This window comes from Pezoporus wallicus, unplaced genomic scaffold (assembly GCF_028554395.1).
Source record: "Pezoporus wallicus isolate ANWC-B61680 ecotype Strahan unplaced genomic scaffold, APGP_CSIRO_Pwel_v1 contig_13313, whole genome shotgun sequence".
In the NCBI taxonomy this organism is placed as follows: Eukaryota; Metazoa; Chordata; class Aves; order Psittaciformes; family Psittacidae; genus Pezoporus; species Pezoporus wallicus.
Window position 1 is genome coordinate 86,199 of NW_026635649.1, and position 15,268 is coordinate 101,466.

At 47.1% G+C, this 15,268-nt stretch overlaps 1 protein-coding gene across 6 annotated transcripts in view; it reads left to right on the forward strand.

Annotated features, from left to right (window-relative positions):
- Positions 1 to 7,792, forward strand: part of LRRC7 (leucine rich repeat containing 7) — a 92,884-nt gene extending 85,092 nt beyond the window's left edge. For 4 of the 6 annotated variants that reach the window (XM_057397183.1, XM_057397190.1, XM_057397186.1 and 1 more), the window contains 4 exons: positions 54 to 272; positions 1,594 to 1,686; positions 3,588 to 3,662; positions 7,493 to 7,792. In XM_057397183.1, the coding sequence (XP_057253166.1) occupies positions 54 to 272; positions 1,594 to 1,686; positions 3,588 to 3,662; positions 7,493 to 7,600 (495 nt within the window). In that variant the 3' untranslated portion in view covers positions 7,601 to 7,792. Of the gene's footprint in view, positions 1 to 13; positions 273 to 1,593; positions 1,687 to 3,587; positions 3,663 to 7,492 lie in introns of those variants that run through there. The other 2 variants (XM_057397185.1, XM_057397187.1) reach the window with 2 other exon arrangements.
- Positions 7,793 to 15,268: the final 7,476 nt, after the last annotated feature.

Consider the following 15,268-nt stretch of genomic DNA (forward strand, 5'->3'; position numbering starts at 1 on the left):
TGCTTCTTTTCAGCTTCCTGAATTTCTGGCCTAACGGGTTACGTTACCCACAGGCAGGTAGCCATATCCAGACTCTCATGGGATCCCAAAGCCTTCAGCATCGGAGCCGCGAGCAGCAGTATGAAGGGAACATGAACAAAGTCACCATCCAGCAGTACCAGCCGCCGCTGCCCATCCAGATTCCCTCCTCGCAGAGCTCTCGGGCACCTCAGACGGGGCGATGCTTAATCCAAACCAAGGGCCAGAGAAGCACAGAGGCGTACCAGGAGCAGGTGAGGTTGTGGGGCTGCAAAGTAATGCTTTGACAATGCTTTGGGGGGGTTCTTCTGCCCTGCGTGCAGCAGGAACTGGGAGAAACACAGGGTGGCACTGTGGGGTGGCTGAGCTGGGGGTGGATGAGCAGCTCTGGCCTCTTCCCCAGTATTTTCTGCCTGGGTTGAGCGAGCAGCCCACCTTGGCACTGAAGTTCCTGATCAGAGCTGACCTCCTGGGTCGCACCGAGCTAACTTGCAATTTCTGATGATTCTCCAGTGACTCAGTGGAGTGCTGACAGTGCAGCACGTTTGGCAAGACACTGATCTCAGATCTGTGTGGGCTGCTCCAGCGTGGCCCTAGGAAAGCCCAGTTGCAGCTCCAGTGCCCCCAGTCAACATCATGTGCGCTGCCGAGTTTCTTCATTAAGTGGTGCTATCCCCATTATATTTGGCCTTAATGCTTGCAGTAACTGTTGGAGGGACCACACTTGCAGAATAAGGTGCAGAATCATCAGTAAACCTTTCCCTTGAGTAAAGGGTCGGTCAATCCACATAGTAGCTGTCTGTATTAAGTACTGCACTGGGATTCTGAAGCAATTGCTTGTGTGGCCCAAGTACGTGCTGAGGCTGGCTCAATGAGTAGTCATTAAAAGCTATACTGAAGTAATTTGTATTTTATATTCAATTACCTAATGCCATTAGGGTCTTCCTGACTAAAAGATGAGATTCAGCACTATTTCCTGGAGTAAGGCACTTGGAAAGGTTGGTGCTCAGAGCAGGCTGTGGCCCCAGGCTTCAAAGTACTTATCCCTTGGGTTGGACACAAGCAATGTACGGGGGGATGCTGCACATGTGATGAAGCATCAGTGACAGATTTATCCCAGTGTTTAAATTAATCATTTGGCCAATGTGAACTCCTCTCACAAAAATAAGGGGTTTTTTTTTAATCCTTGAAAACAAAATTCTAAGATATTTCCAAAAACTGCATGCAGCACTGTGAATATTACAGTGTCACTGCAGCATGCTAAAACCATGCAGATACTTTCAGTTTGTAACGAGTTTTACTGCATTGTGCAGAGCAGCTTCTGAGAGGGTCAGCTCGTCTTGTCAGCAGTGAGATTAATGGTCAAGGCCACGTTGGATGGGGCTTGAGCAAGCTGCTCTAGTGAAAGGTGCCCCTGCCCATGGCAGGGGGTTGGAACTGAATGAGCTTTTAAGGTCCCTTCCAACCCAAACCAGACTGTGGTTCTATGCAATGGATATATGTGAAGAAGATGCTGCTGTTTGGATAGGCTGGAACTTTGGCATTGACTTACCTTGCCATGTCTTTTTAACCTAGTTTTGTGTGAGGATAGAGAAGAATCCTGGCCTTGGTTTTAGTATCAGCGGTGGAATAAGCGGACAAGGAAATCCATTCAAACCTTCCGATAAGGTAAGTTAGTTACACATTTCTCTCTAAATGCTCCTTGCTTTCGAGTCTCATGTGGAGACAGACACAACATAAGTGAAATTCTTATGCACTTCTGTTGTGATATTTGAAAGAATTTTCCCCATAGTTGACTTTTTCTTTTGTTAGGAGAGTATTTGCTTTTTCCCTGGTTAATGAAGAAGAGAGAATCAAAGCAGAAATCATATGGGTGCCTATAAAAACACAACTGGAGATTATCAGCTACACAGGGCTTTAGGAGCAGGACGTGGACTCTCAGACCTGTTCTGAGCAGTAAAACTGATTGGAGTTTGTGGAAAAACAAGTGTAAGGGTACGTCTCTGTTGAACACAGAGTTCATACTCTAACAATACTGGATGCAGCGTGAAGAGGCTGTCGTAACTTCCATAAACACTGAGAGTATTTGGCAAATGATGACAATAAAACTGGCTTTTCACCTCTTCAGATATTTGAGATCTGCCTGCAAACTGGAAAAATTATTTCCTTGGAAATGCCAGTCTGACACAACCTTAACTCCTTTCAAATTGTCATTGATAACCCTGGTCTGGACTTCAAGAATGGTTGCATTTAACATACGCAACTATTGGGTATTTTAACAGTTCTCCCCTAAAACACTCGTTTTTGTGTCCTCCTTTGAGGCTGCAAACTAGAATTAACACTTTATAACATCACTGTCTCTTTACTGTACAATGTTTGACTCAAGCTGTGCTTCCACTGTCTATCAATCACTTGCCTGAAATTACTAAAGCAGAGTCTGTATCCCCTTGCGAATGTGCCTGCACCAGTAACATGCTCAGTGCATCAACACCTGTAGGTGAGCTTCATTTTACCCATAGCAGAAATGCAGATCTGTACACTAAGGGAGTGATGGGGTGGTTATGTTGAGGAAATTAATAATGATAAAGGGTTTTATATGCTGTTACTCTGAGACATTGCAGCAGGATGAGCACAGCAGAGGGACCCTGAGGAGGATGCACAAGTGCAGGGCTGCCTGAGCTGCGGGGGGAACACTTCAAATATGTTCACCACTGAGGAACTCATTCTTTGATTTGGGATTTTATTAACGTATTTTACTGAAATACTGAAAAAACTAATCTAGAAATATCTTTTATCACTTCATAATTTTACCCCATTCAAAGTCATTCATGGCTCAGACCTTGGACTGACAGTCCTGCAGAGCATTGCACTGAGTATCTCAAGGGCTGAATGTAAGATTGGATTTTAGAAAATATTTTAAACTTTTTTTAAGCAAATTAAGCACATATTCCTGTATAGATTATGGTACCTTATCATTCTGTTAATTAATGCTTGCTCCATTTTAATTATCCTCCTGATAACCCTGTTACTCTTGCCCTGTTCATATCGGACATTGCTTTGTGATGCGGAATCTTAGTTTCAAATGGTAGATGTGTCAGAAGGGAGCTTAGAGCTCATCCAGCTCCAGCCCCTCATCACGGGCAGGGACCCCTTCCACTAGAGCAGCTTGCTCCAAGCCCCTGTGTCCAACCTGGCCTTGAACACTGCCAGGGATGGGGCAGCCACAGCTTCTCTGGGCACCCTGTGCCAGCGCCTCAGCACCCTCACAGGGAAGAGCTTCTGCCTAAGAGCTCATCTCAGTCTCCCCTCGGGCAGGTTAAAGCCATTCCCCTTGGCCTGTCCCTACAGGCCCTTGGCCAAAGCCCCTCTCAGGTGATAACTCGCTGACGGTCACAAAGAGCTGCTACAAACCCATCCTCGTATTTGATTATGAACAGATTTAGTAGAGTTTCATGTTTAGAACACTGACAGAATATGTAAAGCCCCAGACAGCAGTTAGGGAGACACCTGTATTTTGGGAAGTAGTTCTTGGTGATAGCATCCTAACCTCTGTTACTTCTGACTTATAGGGTATCTTTGTTACTAGGGTTCAGCCTGACGGACCAGCATCCAGCCTGCTCCAGCCTGGCGACAAGATCCTCCAGGTAGGGATGGATTTAAATCAAGCTTTGTCAATGACCTCAGTCTTTGCATCTTACAAGTACAATGACGTGGCTTTCAGGACAAGTTAACCACTGGTTTTGTTACCTTGGTACTTTAACGCTGATTTTAACAGCGTTACAGTGCTTTTGAAGGCTTCTCTCAGAAGGAATAAAGCTGTTTGGAAGAAACTGAGGGTGTGAAAAAGAGGCACAGGACTGGTCCAGGTGGCACGACTTAGAAGAAGGTGCAGGGAAAGAGGAGTTTCTTGGGCAGTGTCACAAGCAGGATCTGTGACAGAGCAGGACGTGTCTCCAGTTTTGACCTTTGCACTGGTGTAGGGGGCTCTACATTCACGTTTTGACTATGTTGGCAATTGACTGTATTGGCAATGTATTGACTGGTTTTGACAGAACAGTAACTGGCAGTGTGTTTGCCTCTCTCTTGCTGCCTGAGCATTTGTGAACGCACTTGCAGGGGAAGGATCCACTGCTGGATCATGGAAGCGGCTGTGGGATTTACAGAGAAGTCTCCACTTTTTGTTCTGTTGTTTGTAACAAATGTTTCCTGTATTCCAGTGAGCTTTTTAAAGAGAAAGACAGGCTATTCCTGCACACACCTCTCAAAGCTCCTCATTCACTGAAATCAATGGCTGGCTGTAGAGAAAACATCTTCAGTAGCCTCTCTCCCTCCTCCTGTGCCTCTCCCTCCTTCGCTCCCTCCTACCCAGCAGGGGCACTGCAGGAATGACCAGCTCTGAGCCCTGCAATAGGCAACTCATGTTTGCCAGGATGCTCAAAACCTGGGAGATAGAGAAAATAACAAAGCTAAATGAAGTTCAAAGTTAGCTGGAGATGGTGCTATATTGAAAGGTGAGCTTAGAAACAGAAGCAAAAATATGCTAAAAGATATTAAAAAGCAACAGGCAAATAAGGTGAGAGGGTGGCTTCTGATGGACACAGGCCATCAGGAGCTGGGATTTCTCATGTCTCAGCATGTGTTCCTAAACCAGGAGCATTTACATATGCTTATTTAAGGTACTGCTGTATGGTCTGGGGGGAGCAGATCTCACTCTCCTGATTTATTCATCCCTTACACTTACGGAGTTTGACTTTGCACTCTCAGTCCCTCTCATCAGCTCGCAGCTCCTCATTCATCACCGTCATTCCAGGTGCTCTGGCAAGAGCGTTTTCCTTTTATTTGCAATTCCTTCTGCCCATGCATAATGCCTATTACCAGGTGTTGATTTATATTGTGGCAAGTAAAAGGGCCATTAATCTCATGGAGGAATTAACAGACAAAAGCCATACCTGTGATGAAGATATTTTACTTCTCAAATACAAGCGGTGCCTTTAGCTGTGAATGTATCCCGTTCCTTGGGCAGCAAGAGCTTGAAATTAGTAATACTCAGTGGCATCTCTTCACCACAGTTTTCCACCATTGCCATCACCTCTGTTTTTATCTCATGAGGCCATCCCCTACCAGAGACCAGGGCTCTGTGTTACGAGTCCCAGTTTCTGCTGGGACTCAGAGGCACCATCTCCCTGTGTTTCCTCAGCCTCAGACCCCATCTTCATGCAGTCTGCCCCCTGCTCTGCTTCTCCCGTCATACAGATCTTCATCCTACGGACTCTCTCTCCCACTATGTCTGTCTGACCCTTTCCCACCAGGTTCCTGGCCAGTGCATTTGTGTGTCTCCGTGGCTAGTATCCCCGATGTCACAGTCACTGGAACACCGCCATGTCTGTGCCCCTTTTGTGCTCCCACACGTTGCATTCCATTTACTCAGGGTGTAGGTAAAATATGGACAGGTATTACCAGCCCAGGGCTGCAAGGGGGAATTCCCCAAACACTCACATGAAGGACTCTGCTTTGCAGGATGCTGTCAGGAGAAGCAGTGATGTTTCTGTCGTGCAGTTACGTGTCTCCCCATGCAGTTTTGGTAGACGAGGGAAGGAAGATTCAAAAAGTAAAAGGCTTGACATTCCCTGGCTGGACTTACCCATGAGAAACTGACATCTGTAAGCACAGTTTTGCCCAAAGCCTGTTTCTGAGAGACAAGCATCTGTGTGCTATTCTGCAGGGAGAATGTTCTTGTCAGTAGAAATCCAGGAGCTCACGGTCCCACTGGGATCCTGGGGGAGCAAAATTGTTGTGTCTTCCCCTCCTGTGCCATAAGCTCTTCAGTTATTTATTTGATAAGTAAATATTGGTTTGCTGCTATTGAATTAGCAGCAGGTTGAGTAATGACTTTCAAGGAGGAACATGGCTGCATGGCTGCTGGGGCTGCCAGCAAGGAGAGAGCAGCTCTCAGCCATGTCGTGCAGTTCTGCCGCCCTGTGTTAAAGGCTGCCCTTCAGTTCTCAGAAATCTTGTTATGGTGGCTCCATGTTCAGCTACAATCCATTCTTCCTGCCTAAGAATTAGAACTAAATAATCACGGGATCCCAGCCTGGTTTGGGTTGAAGGGACTTAAAGCTCCTCCAGCTCCAACCCCTGCCACAGGCAGGGACCCCTTCCACTAGAGCAGCTTGCTCCAAGCCCCTGTGTCCAACCTGGCCTTGAGCACTGCCAGGGATGGGATAACTCAATGTGTAACAATAGATGGGGATTTCATGATGTATTTTGTGGGGAATGTGAGACCCCAGCAGGAGTGACCATTTATTCCAGTTACCATTTATTTATCTGGTAAATCACAAATCCCCCTGCCTGCGGACCGCTGCGGTGTGTTTGGATGTCTGCCTCCTACAGCCTGCTTCCCCCAGAAGCTTTTCTTGTGGAAATGAGGCTTCTCTGTTAGCTAAAGCTGAGCTTGCACAAGGTTTTCCCACACCCCTCACTGTGCAGCTTGACAAGGAGAAGGGACAAGGGCAGAGCTGCCTGGCCTTAGGCTGTCTGCAGCTTCTTTGATTTCCGTTTCTATTTCTGAATGAGCAGTGCAGATCCCAGTGAGCTGTGTGGCGAACACTCGGAAACTTCAGTGTCTCTGAATGACACCAGAGCCTGAGATGACCTCCAACTGAATGCCAATGACTGCCTACTTTGGGCACACGAGTGAACGTCTGGAACTCTTCCTGCCTCAAATCTGTATTCCTGTTTCTTGGAGCTTTATCCTTTAATGCAGTGAGAGGCCACGGGGTATCCTTTCTGCAGCCCCTGCGCCAGGGGGAGGATCTTGGCTCCAGCAGGGCTCTGCAGCCACTTTGTGCTGCTTATGCTGATGGTGGGCTGGGGGCTTGGGAAGTGTCTTCCATGGGTTGTAGGGTGTAGTACAGTTGTGTGGTGGCCAGGATGCCCATGTGTAGTGGTCTGGGTGTGTGCAAAAAGCATCTTCTGCAATAGTTCTTCCATAGGGCTGTAGTGTCTGTAATAGTTGAAGGTTTCTCCTGCTGTCTTTGGGGAGGGAATCAGCACAGAACCGGAACAGTTGAGTGCATTCTCCACTCTGTATAGGCAGCGTGTCTCAGCTGGAACCTGCCTTTCCACTCAGCTACATGTTCTGGTGGCATTAACCTCCTTTGGGCTTCGCAGCGTTCGAACCTCGCACATCCAGGGTCATTGCTCCTTCAGAAAATATGTGGAATGTTGAAGAGTCACTGAGCTGGGAAGCGTCCCTGAGGCTTTAAGCAGGGGTGCAGCATCTGTCCAATGAAGGATGAGAGAGAGAGATGTTCTCTTAAGGGCACAATCCGACTCTTGTGTGCAGGAAACCATCGTATGATCATTAGTTATTGTAGCTTTGGTTTTAATCTCCACATACCCCTTTGCTCCCCCCAAATGACGATGCTAAATAGAACGTCCTTTGACTTCTCCTCTCCTTGTGTTTGTCTTGCAGGCAAACGGACACAGTTTTGTACATATGGAACACGAGAAGGCTGTGTTACTCCTGAAGAGTTTCCAGAACACAGTAGACCTAGTTATTCAACGTGAGCTTACTGTCTAACTATTTTTTTATAAATAGTAAATATGTCTAGCCAGATCTAATGTTCAAACAGATTTATACATAGGAAACAAATTTTTTTGCCAATTGCTGGACCAATGGCAAACAGTAGTGCCAAATGTAAAATACTCTATGTTAGTACCAATCATCTTGAAAAAATATATTAACTATATAAATATATTGTTCATGTGGCTACGTATTAGTTTTACTTGTCAGCCTCTGGCTGTGCATTGGTGCGTTTTTTTAATCCAGTTACTTCTTAAAGTCAATTTCATATGATTTCAAAACACAGAAGCACATACAAGTTCTTTAGGAATTCTGCTGTCCATCAGAAACACTGCCTCAAAGTTGTATATGCCTTTATAAAGATAAAATATATTAACCTGTACTTCCCATGAAATATTTCTATCATGTCACATACAAAAATAGAGAGAAAAAATATTTTCATAAACACCTCAAAGAAAGTATATATTAAATTAAATTTACTAATGTTCATTTATTTTCAATGCAAAGATATTATATGCCTTATGAAAATACCTGTACATATGCAGTGTGTATAGCTGGCTCCATATGAATTAGTAACAATGTCACTACACAGGGTGAGATACTCAATAAATTACACTCGACTCTGGGACCTACACAAAGAACTGAGATGAAATTGGTTAACTTCTGTCGTTTGACACTTTTAGTTGATCCCATGGGAACACACTCGGTGGACGAGCAATGAGTTCAGGCAGGTATGGTCAGAAACGGAAGAAGGTTGTGATGGGTGGCAGTAAAGGCACCTTTTGTTGCTGCTGATTTTATTATTTCAGGGTTTAATTTAATGACAGGCTCTTTAGTTCCATTCCCTGTGCCTCCCAGTCTTACCCTGTTCTGTGTTTTCACGCTGGTCCAGCCGTGCTCGCCCCGGTCGCTGTGTCACTGTCAGGGAGGCTTCAACCTTTGTATGTTCTTTCAGTTGAGTAATGTGGCTCAGGGGGAGCAGGTTCAGTCCCGGGGGTGATGCTGGCCTGGCCTGGGGAAAGCTTCCCAATGCGAGTGTGAAGCTGGAAAACCCTTCACGTCCATATCCCAGAGCTGTCCCAACAGAGCATCCTGACAGCACAGAACTGCTGCTGTCGCAGGCATCCGTCGTGTCTGTAACCAACGGCAAGATGGAGAAATGTGAGAAACGTAGGAAATGGGGATCCAGCTCCCTCTGACCTGATGGCACCGCTCACACTGGCCTGAACGGAGAGCCAGAGCATGCTCTGGGAGGGCCAGGCTCCCTTACATCTATCTTTTTCACCTGGGTTAGAAGCTCAAGGCAGAGGAGTGTAGCTCTAGCATGAGGACATGGCCAGAACACTGCACTTTGCTGCTTGCAAGAGCCTCCAGAATTCTCACCCTTCCTGCTCCCCATCAGGCACATGCTGACCAGGGTAATTCTGTTCAGATTAAAGAGGGCCGTGACATGCAGCCCCTGGCTGCTGCACCCTGGTGTAACTGCAGCCAGGGCAGCCCAGCTGCACGCTGGGTGCAGCGGGGGGAAGGACTGAGCAGCGCAAGGTGCCATCAGCATTCCTACCAGCCAATGAGTCCCTGCCACCACTGGAGCACACCTGCACCAGCAGCTTCTACGCAGGCAGGTTGGTGTGCCAAGGGCTTATGCCCATATCAAGGTAAACTGGGAGAAAGGAAAACTGCTGCAGCTACTGGGACCTGGCAGTCACTTGGTGCTGGGAGAGGGTGGTGGTTGTGACCACGTGTGCACATGGGAGAGGAGACAAAGATCCCACACACAAAAAGTAAATCACAGGTTAGGCAGTAAAACGGTGCAGCAGGAACCATCCCCTAATGCTGTTAGGAAGCACCAGATCTGGGTGATTTTTTTTCATGTTGCAAGGACCTTAAAGCTCCTCCAGTTCCAACCCCTGCCACGGGCAGGGACCCCTTCCACTAGAGCAGCTTGCTCCAAGCCCCCAGGGCTCCAACCTGGCCTTGAGCACTGCCAGGGATGGGGCAGCGACAGCTCCTCCCTCCTTCATCTTGTATCTCCCTCCTTCTCCTCAATCAATGGGAGAAATTAAGTTTATATGTATAAATATTAATGAAACATAAATTCCAAGCCCACCTCATGTGAATCTGCCCTCATCCAAGCAAGTGCTCCAAGTGACAGCACCATGGTGCTGCTGGCACTGCCAGACACCAGCAGGTGCCACTGAGCTACAGCCAAAGCTTATCCTAAGTTTTCCAGTTTGGAGAAGTTATGTTATGATATTCAGAACACCAGTTAATTAATACTTATCAGTAAATGAAAACCTTCTTGATGCCACCAGCTGAAAGAGCTCGCTGGATTCTCAAGAGCTGGGGCTGGATTGTTGCTTGCTCCATTTTTCCAGCTTTCGGTTTCCTGTCGCATGGATGTGATTTCCTAACGTGCCATCAGGTCACACCGGCTCTGGCTGAGCCCATCCAAAATTTCTTTAATTCCCCTGCTATTTCCGAGGCCAAAATTTCCATTCCTGAGTCGCCATTGCCCTTTAGAAAACATAAGAATTTATTCAACATCATGTTCAGGAAACTGTAGACACCTGCGCAGCTTGTAATTATGTTGAATGGGAATTAGGTCCCTACCTGAGTATTTTTGCACCTAAATCCCTCTCTGGAGCTGCCTTTGGCTTTTCATGTGGAAAATCACTCTTGTGACTGTGCCCCCACACGCAGCCACTTGTTGGTGCCAGTTTGTGCTCCGTTGTCTTCCTGCACACCAAGTTCATCAGACCCAAAGCACGGTTGGCATCACCAGTCAGGCTGTGTGCAGGTCCGTGTTCCAGGGCTGCTAAGTGCTTTCCTTAATGGGTTATAATGAAATACAACGAAGCCAGGTTAGTGCAGTGGAATGTCATGTTCCGGTCCCTAACTTGGTCCAACCTGCCACCAGCTCATGAGGGTGGCTGGGGGACGTTTGGACTCTCAAACATACCATAGTGAAGCTTTAACACCAACCCTACTGCCCCAAAATACCAAATGCATTCTTGCTGGCATTATTTCTATTCGGATGGGCTGAACTGTTTAGCTAGCAGTAGTATTGTGAGCAATCAACATTACTTAATGGACTACTTAGGAGCTTTCCAATGAGCCTTCAAAATACAGCCTGCACCTCTTGTCTTCCCTGGCAGGTCTCCTGTAACATCCCAGCCACGATCACCTGCAGCCCCGTTTGCAGGTCAGGTACCAGGTTATGTGTGTGCTTTGCACATGATGATGATATTTTATGTTATTTTATTTACTAAATGTGATTATATGGCAAGCGTGGAGGCAGTGACACTCCCCCTGAGGTGAATTCCATGTGTGGGTTCACTTCTGTGCATGTGAATGGATTCAGACCCAGGCAAGCACGGCCACAAGAGGCAGATGCTTCCCCTGCTTTGTGCTTTTTAGATTTTTCCATGCAATAAACACTTATTTAACTAATGATCCTCAGGGAAGGGCTAGCTTACAGAAGGAAGCCTGCAAGGTTATTCCCATATGCTCATTTTACAACAGGTTTTAAGGAGTTCAGTGGTCGGTGCCACCGCTCCGGTTCCTCCCCATAACACACAGTGGGACCCAGCACAGACTGGCAGGAAAGCCTTTACTTTTCTGCTGCCTTGTTGGAAGGCAGCTTCTAAGGGGAAAGAAGAAAGGAAGAAAAGAGGAAAAGGAAAAAAAAAAAGCTGCTTATTTCGAGACAAAGGGGAAGCTCAGACCATGGGAAGCCCACAGGACTCTCCAGTCTTAATTTACCTGTTTTCCCATTCCCAGCTTGCAGTTTTTACCCGGGCATTGATGAACTGTCATACTTAGAAGCCAGTTGTTCATAATAGTGATCATTTAACATCTTCAGATTGGTTTTGGGGTTTTCCAAGGTATTTTTTAGCACGTCCATGTCTGTATCGGTGTTTCACGGCACTATGCCAGCTCCCGAGGTGAGGACAGGCTCTGCCAGCCAGCGACACGCCCGGCAGCATCCTGGTGCAGGTACCTGGTGGAGGAGGGACAAAGCTGAGGTGCAGGGGGCAGCTGAGAGTAAAGCTGAGGGCCACGTTCCCGGTGCTGGGCACACAGTGCACCCAGGACAGCAATCAGCCATTCCAGGGCTGCACTAGGGATGCTCAGCCTGGAAGCTGGCTCAGGTTTTCCCGGTGTGGTCTTTATCTGAGCAGGAATGAGAAGCCCTGGACACCTGAAAAGTGCAGTCACTGATGTTACAGACCACCACTAACCCGCAGGAGCAAAAACTCCAACTGAAATTAGTATGAAATGTTCAGGAGATTGGTTTGCTGTTGCTAGTCAGCACTTGGAATGTAAAGCCTTTCCCTGGTTAAAGCTCTCTGGCTTGTAATATAGCACTTAGTTACCTTGAGCAACTCAAAAGCGCTGATTTATAGCTATGGGTGTATATATGTATATATCTGATGGAGATATATGCAACAGTAAATGCAAAGTCAGTGTTAAATGGAACCCCAGGCATTTTGGCCTGCTCAGGAGCAGGCTCTGCTCTCCAGAGGAGTGGGGTCAGTGCCTGAACAAGGGGCTGTTGGGGATATTTATCGGGTGGACTGACCTCTAATGGAGCGGGGTTGGAGCCGGGCTCTTGCAGGCTGGGCTGATGTGGGGTGCTGTGTTCCACCACAGTGCTCCCCATCCCACCACCGGTGAGCCCTGTAAAAGCAGAACCAGGATTTGACATGAGTACCCATCTCCCCAGAGCCCCAGAGGCGCAGGTTGGGGGCTGTGGGGGCTGAGGCTGCTGGATTCCACACTAGGATTGCCAAAAATGAAGCGTTCCCTGCAGCTGAGCTCCCTTCCACCTCCACATCCCACCCCAGTGCTCTTCCCCGGTCTTCTCCCATCAGAACCTGAACTTCAAGCGAGCGCACAAAGACAATATGATTCCATTTCCAGGCAGTCGGATTTGAGGCTTTATTCCCAGTGTGAATACAACACGATGATACAACTTTCAGGCCAGTAGTTTGGATAGGATACGGATTAACTGATGGTTTGGTTTGGTTTTGGTTTGAACACGTTTGGTGACGGTGGGCACAAGCCATGCGGCTCCCAGAGGCCAGGCTGGGGCACAGGTGGGTGGCAGCAGCAGGAAAAGCAAATGTCAGGAGCAGTTTCTATTAAAACCATTAAAAAAGGGTTTAAAAAGAAAGCTTTTTTGCCAATCCTCTCCCCGGGCAGTTCCAGCGAGTGGGCTGGAAGCAAGTGCCACCATTGCATTGCGTTCAGCATTCCCACTGCCCAGCCCCAGCCCCGTGGCACACAAGGGGTCCCCAGTGTCCCCCCGGGGCCCCGCAGCCGCTGGGCTGGTGCAGGCAGCTTCGCCCCCCCCCGCAGAGCAGACGCTCCCATCGGTTCAGTTTTCTACTTGTGAGTACTGTAGCCAACAGCTTACTTTGTTAAAGATTTTACCATTTTATAAAAGACATGTTTAATTATGATGGAGATGGCTGTATTGTAATTAATATTTTGAGATAATTGTGATTTTGAGCTTAAATTATATACAGAAAATGGTCATTTTTGTATGTGTTCAAAGATTGCTATATTACAAATGACTAACTGTACTTTTCAGTTTAATTACAGTATTAATGTAAATAAGGCTGAATGAAGAAATATTTACTACTTTACTAACATAGATTGTGAATGTACTTAATGTTTTTTGCAGTATAAAGACTTACTGAACTTGAAAAGCTGCTTCATTTTATGTGCAAAAAGGTACTTCAGAACTCTATTTTAACTCTCTTGATCAGTGCAATCACTTCTCTGGTGGGTTAATTTGCACACGCCGGTTGTATCCACCCCGTCCCCCCCTCCATGTATGACACCCCCCGTAAGGTGCATATTGTGTTTCGATTGCATTTTGCAGATGCTGCTGTACATAGAACAACTACAGGGACTAAACCAATGCTGTGCAGTGTATAGCAGAGCCATTTTTCGGCTTTGGTGTACCCAACTTTTTCAGTATTTAAAGAAGTGTTTTGAATAACATTAAAAAGTCTCTTTATTGTATAAATAATAAAAATGTCACCTTATTGTAATTAAGTTTGTCATCTTTTACTGCTGGAAGGGAGCCGGGCTCTCAGAGAAGGCTGTTGGGAGCGAGCTGTCTGGTGGTGACCCATCCCATGGCAGCCCCGTGCCTTCTCCCTCAGCCTCATCCACCAGCAAACAGAGTGGAGGCTGAGGGAGAGACTCTGCAATTACCAGAGCCTTGGAAATGGAGCAGCTCCCCTCGGTCAGTCATAGCTGCCGGTGAGACATCAGATATGAAGAGGGGGCGGCTGCACGTGTGTGTGGAACAGCTCAGCATTCACTGCTCTGTAGATACAAATGCTGTAGGAGAGATGGGAGAACAAGAGAGGAGTGAAGGTGGGAGAGCAGCAGCAGTTCCATCCCCCAGGTAACCAGAGAGTATCTCCTGACATGTCTGAGCTCAAACCCACCATCATTCCTTCTGCACTCAACAAACACTAGTGGGTATTTCTCACAGGAAACTCCTTCCTGTTTACTCTCTGCAGCTGTTCCCAGCCCCTCGCCTTCTGGAGTAGGTCAGTACCTGCTGCAGGTCTCTGGCTCCAGCCATGCTGGCCTGATCTGGTCCATCTCCACCAGCCACCGTCGGTGTAGCCGTGCACAAGGTACATCAGACCCCCTCTCTCACTGAGAGGTGCTGTTAAACCTGAGGATCAGGTCACTGTATTTTATGTTACCTCTGAACACATCCAAAACCTGTAAAGTTTAATGCTGAATCACATTAATTCTGCCATTATAGAGAGGTTGGGTGGAGAAAGGAAAATGCTTCCATAACCTGCATTTTTCCCTTATAAACACGTACCACAGACAGGATCTCCATTCCACATCAGCCCTTCAGCCTTCATACAGCTAAAGAGAGAAGTGAGGTGTACTTCTGCTTCTAAAGCTTAGCACTTGTTCTTCATTGCACAGAAGTCAGCAGCTTGCAGTTAGAAGTAGTAGTCATCCATAGGGGCAGCATTAAACACAGGGCAGTACTGGGAAGACAGAGGTGATGCTGCTCAAGTGTACCTTGGCATCTACACCTGACACAGGACAACACAGCCATGGGACAGGCGGCTGTTCCCCCTTGGTGAGCTCAGCCTGAGAAACAACCCAGCCCCTCTGGTACCTGCTGCCTCTTCCCCTTCATCCACCTGGAGCTGCCCGATGGAGAAGCAATGGATCTGCTGTCCCAGAACAAGCAGCCCTCCCACTGCCATTACTAACATCCCACTAAAGGTATTGCTTTCAGGACATGGAAGCACATTTAAACAGAAAATGAAAGTATCTGAACATTACCAGCTACACAGCTTCTAAGGTCAAATTCAACCAAACCAAACAGCCACCAGGGAGTGTTTATTGTTCAGTGCAGCTACCACCTTTGACCACAGTCTGTCTATGTTCAAGTGTGACACACACAGCTCACAGCACACCTCATACATTGCACAGCTCATTGCACGGCTGCAGGGCTGAAGCCCTTTATCACATACAGACTCACCACTGAGGCAGCAGTGGAGAGAGAGAGTAAATACCTTGGGGGAGGTTATAAAACAGGCATACAAAAGCAAAGTGGTTACTTATGGCTTTTGTTCAACTACTTTGATGTTGACAATTCCATTTAAA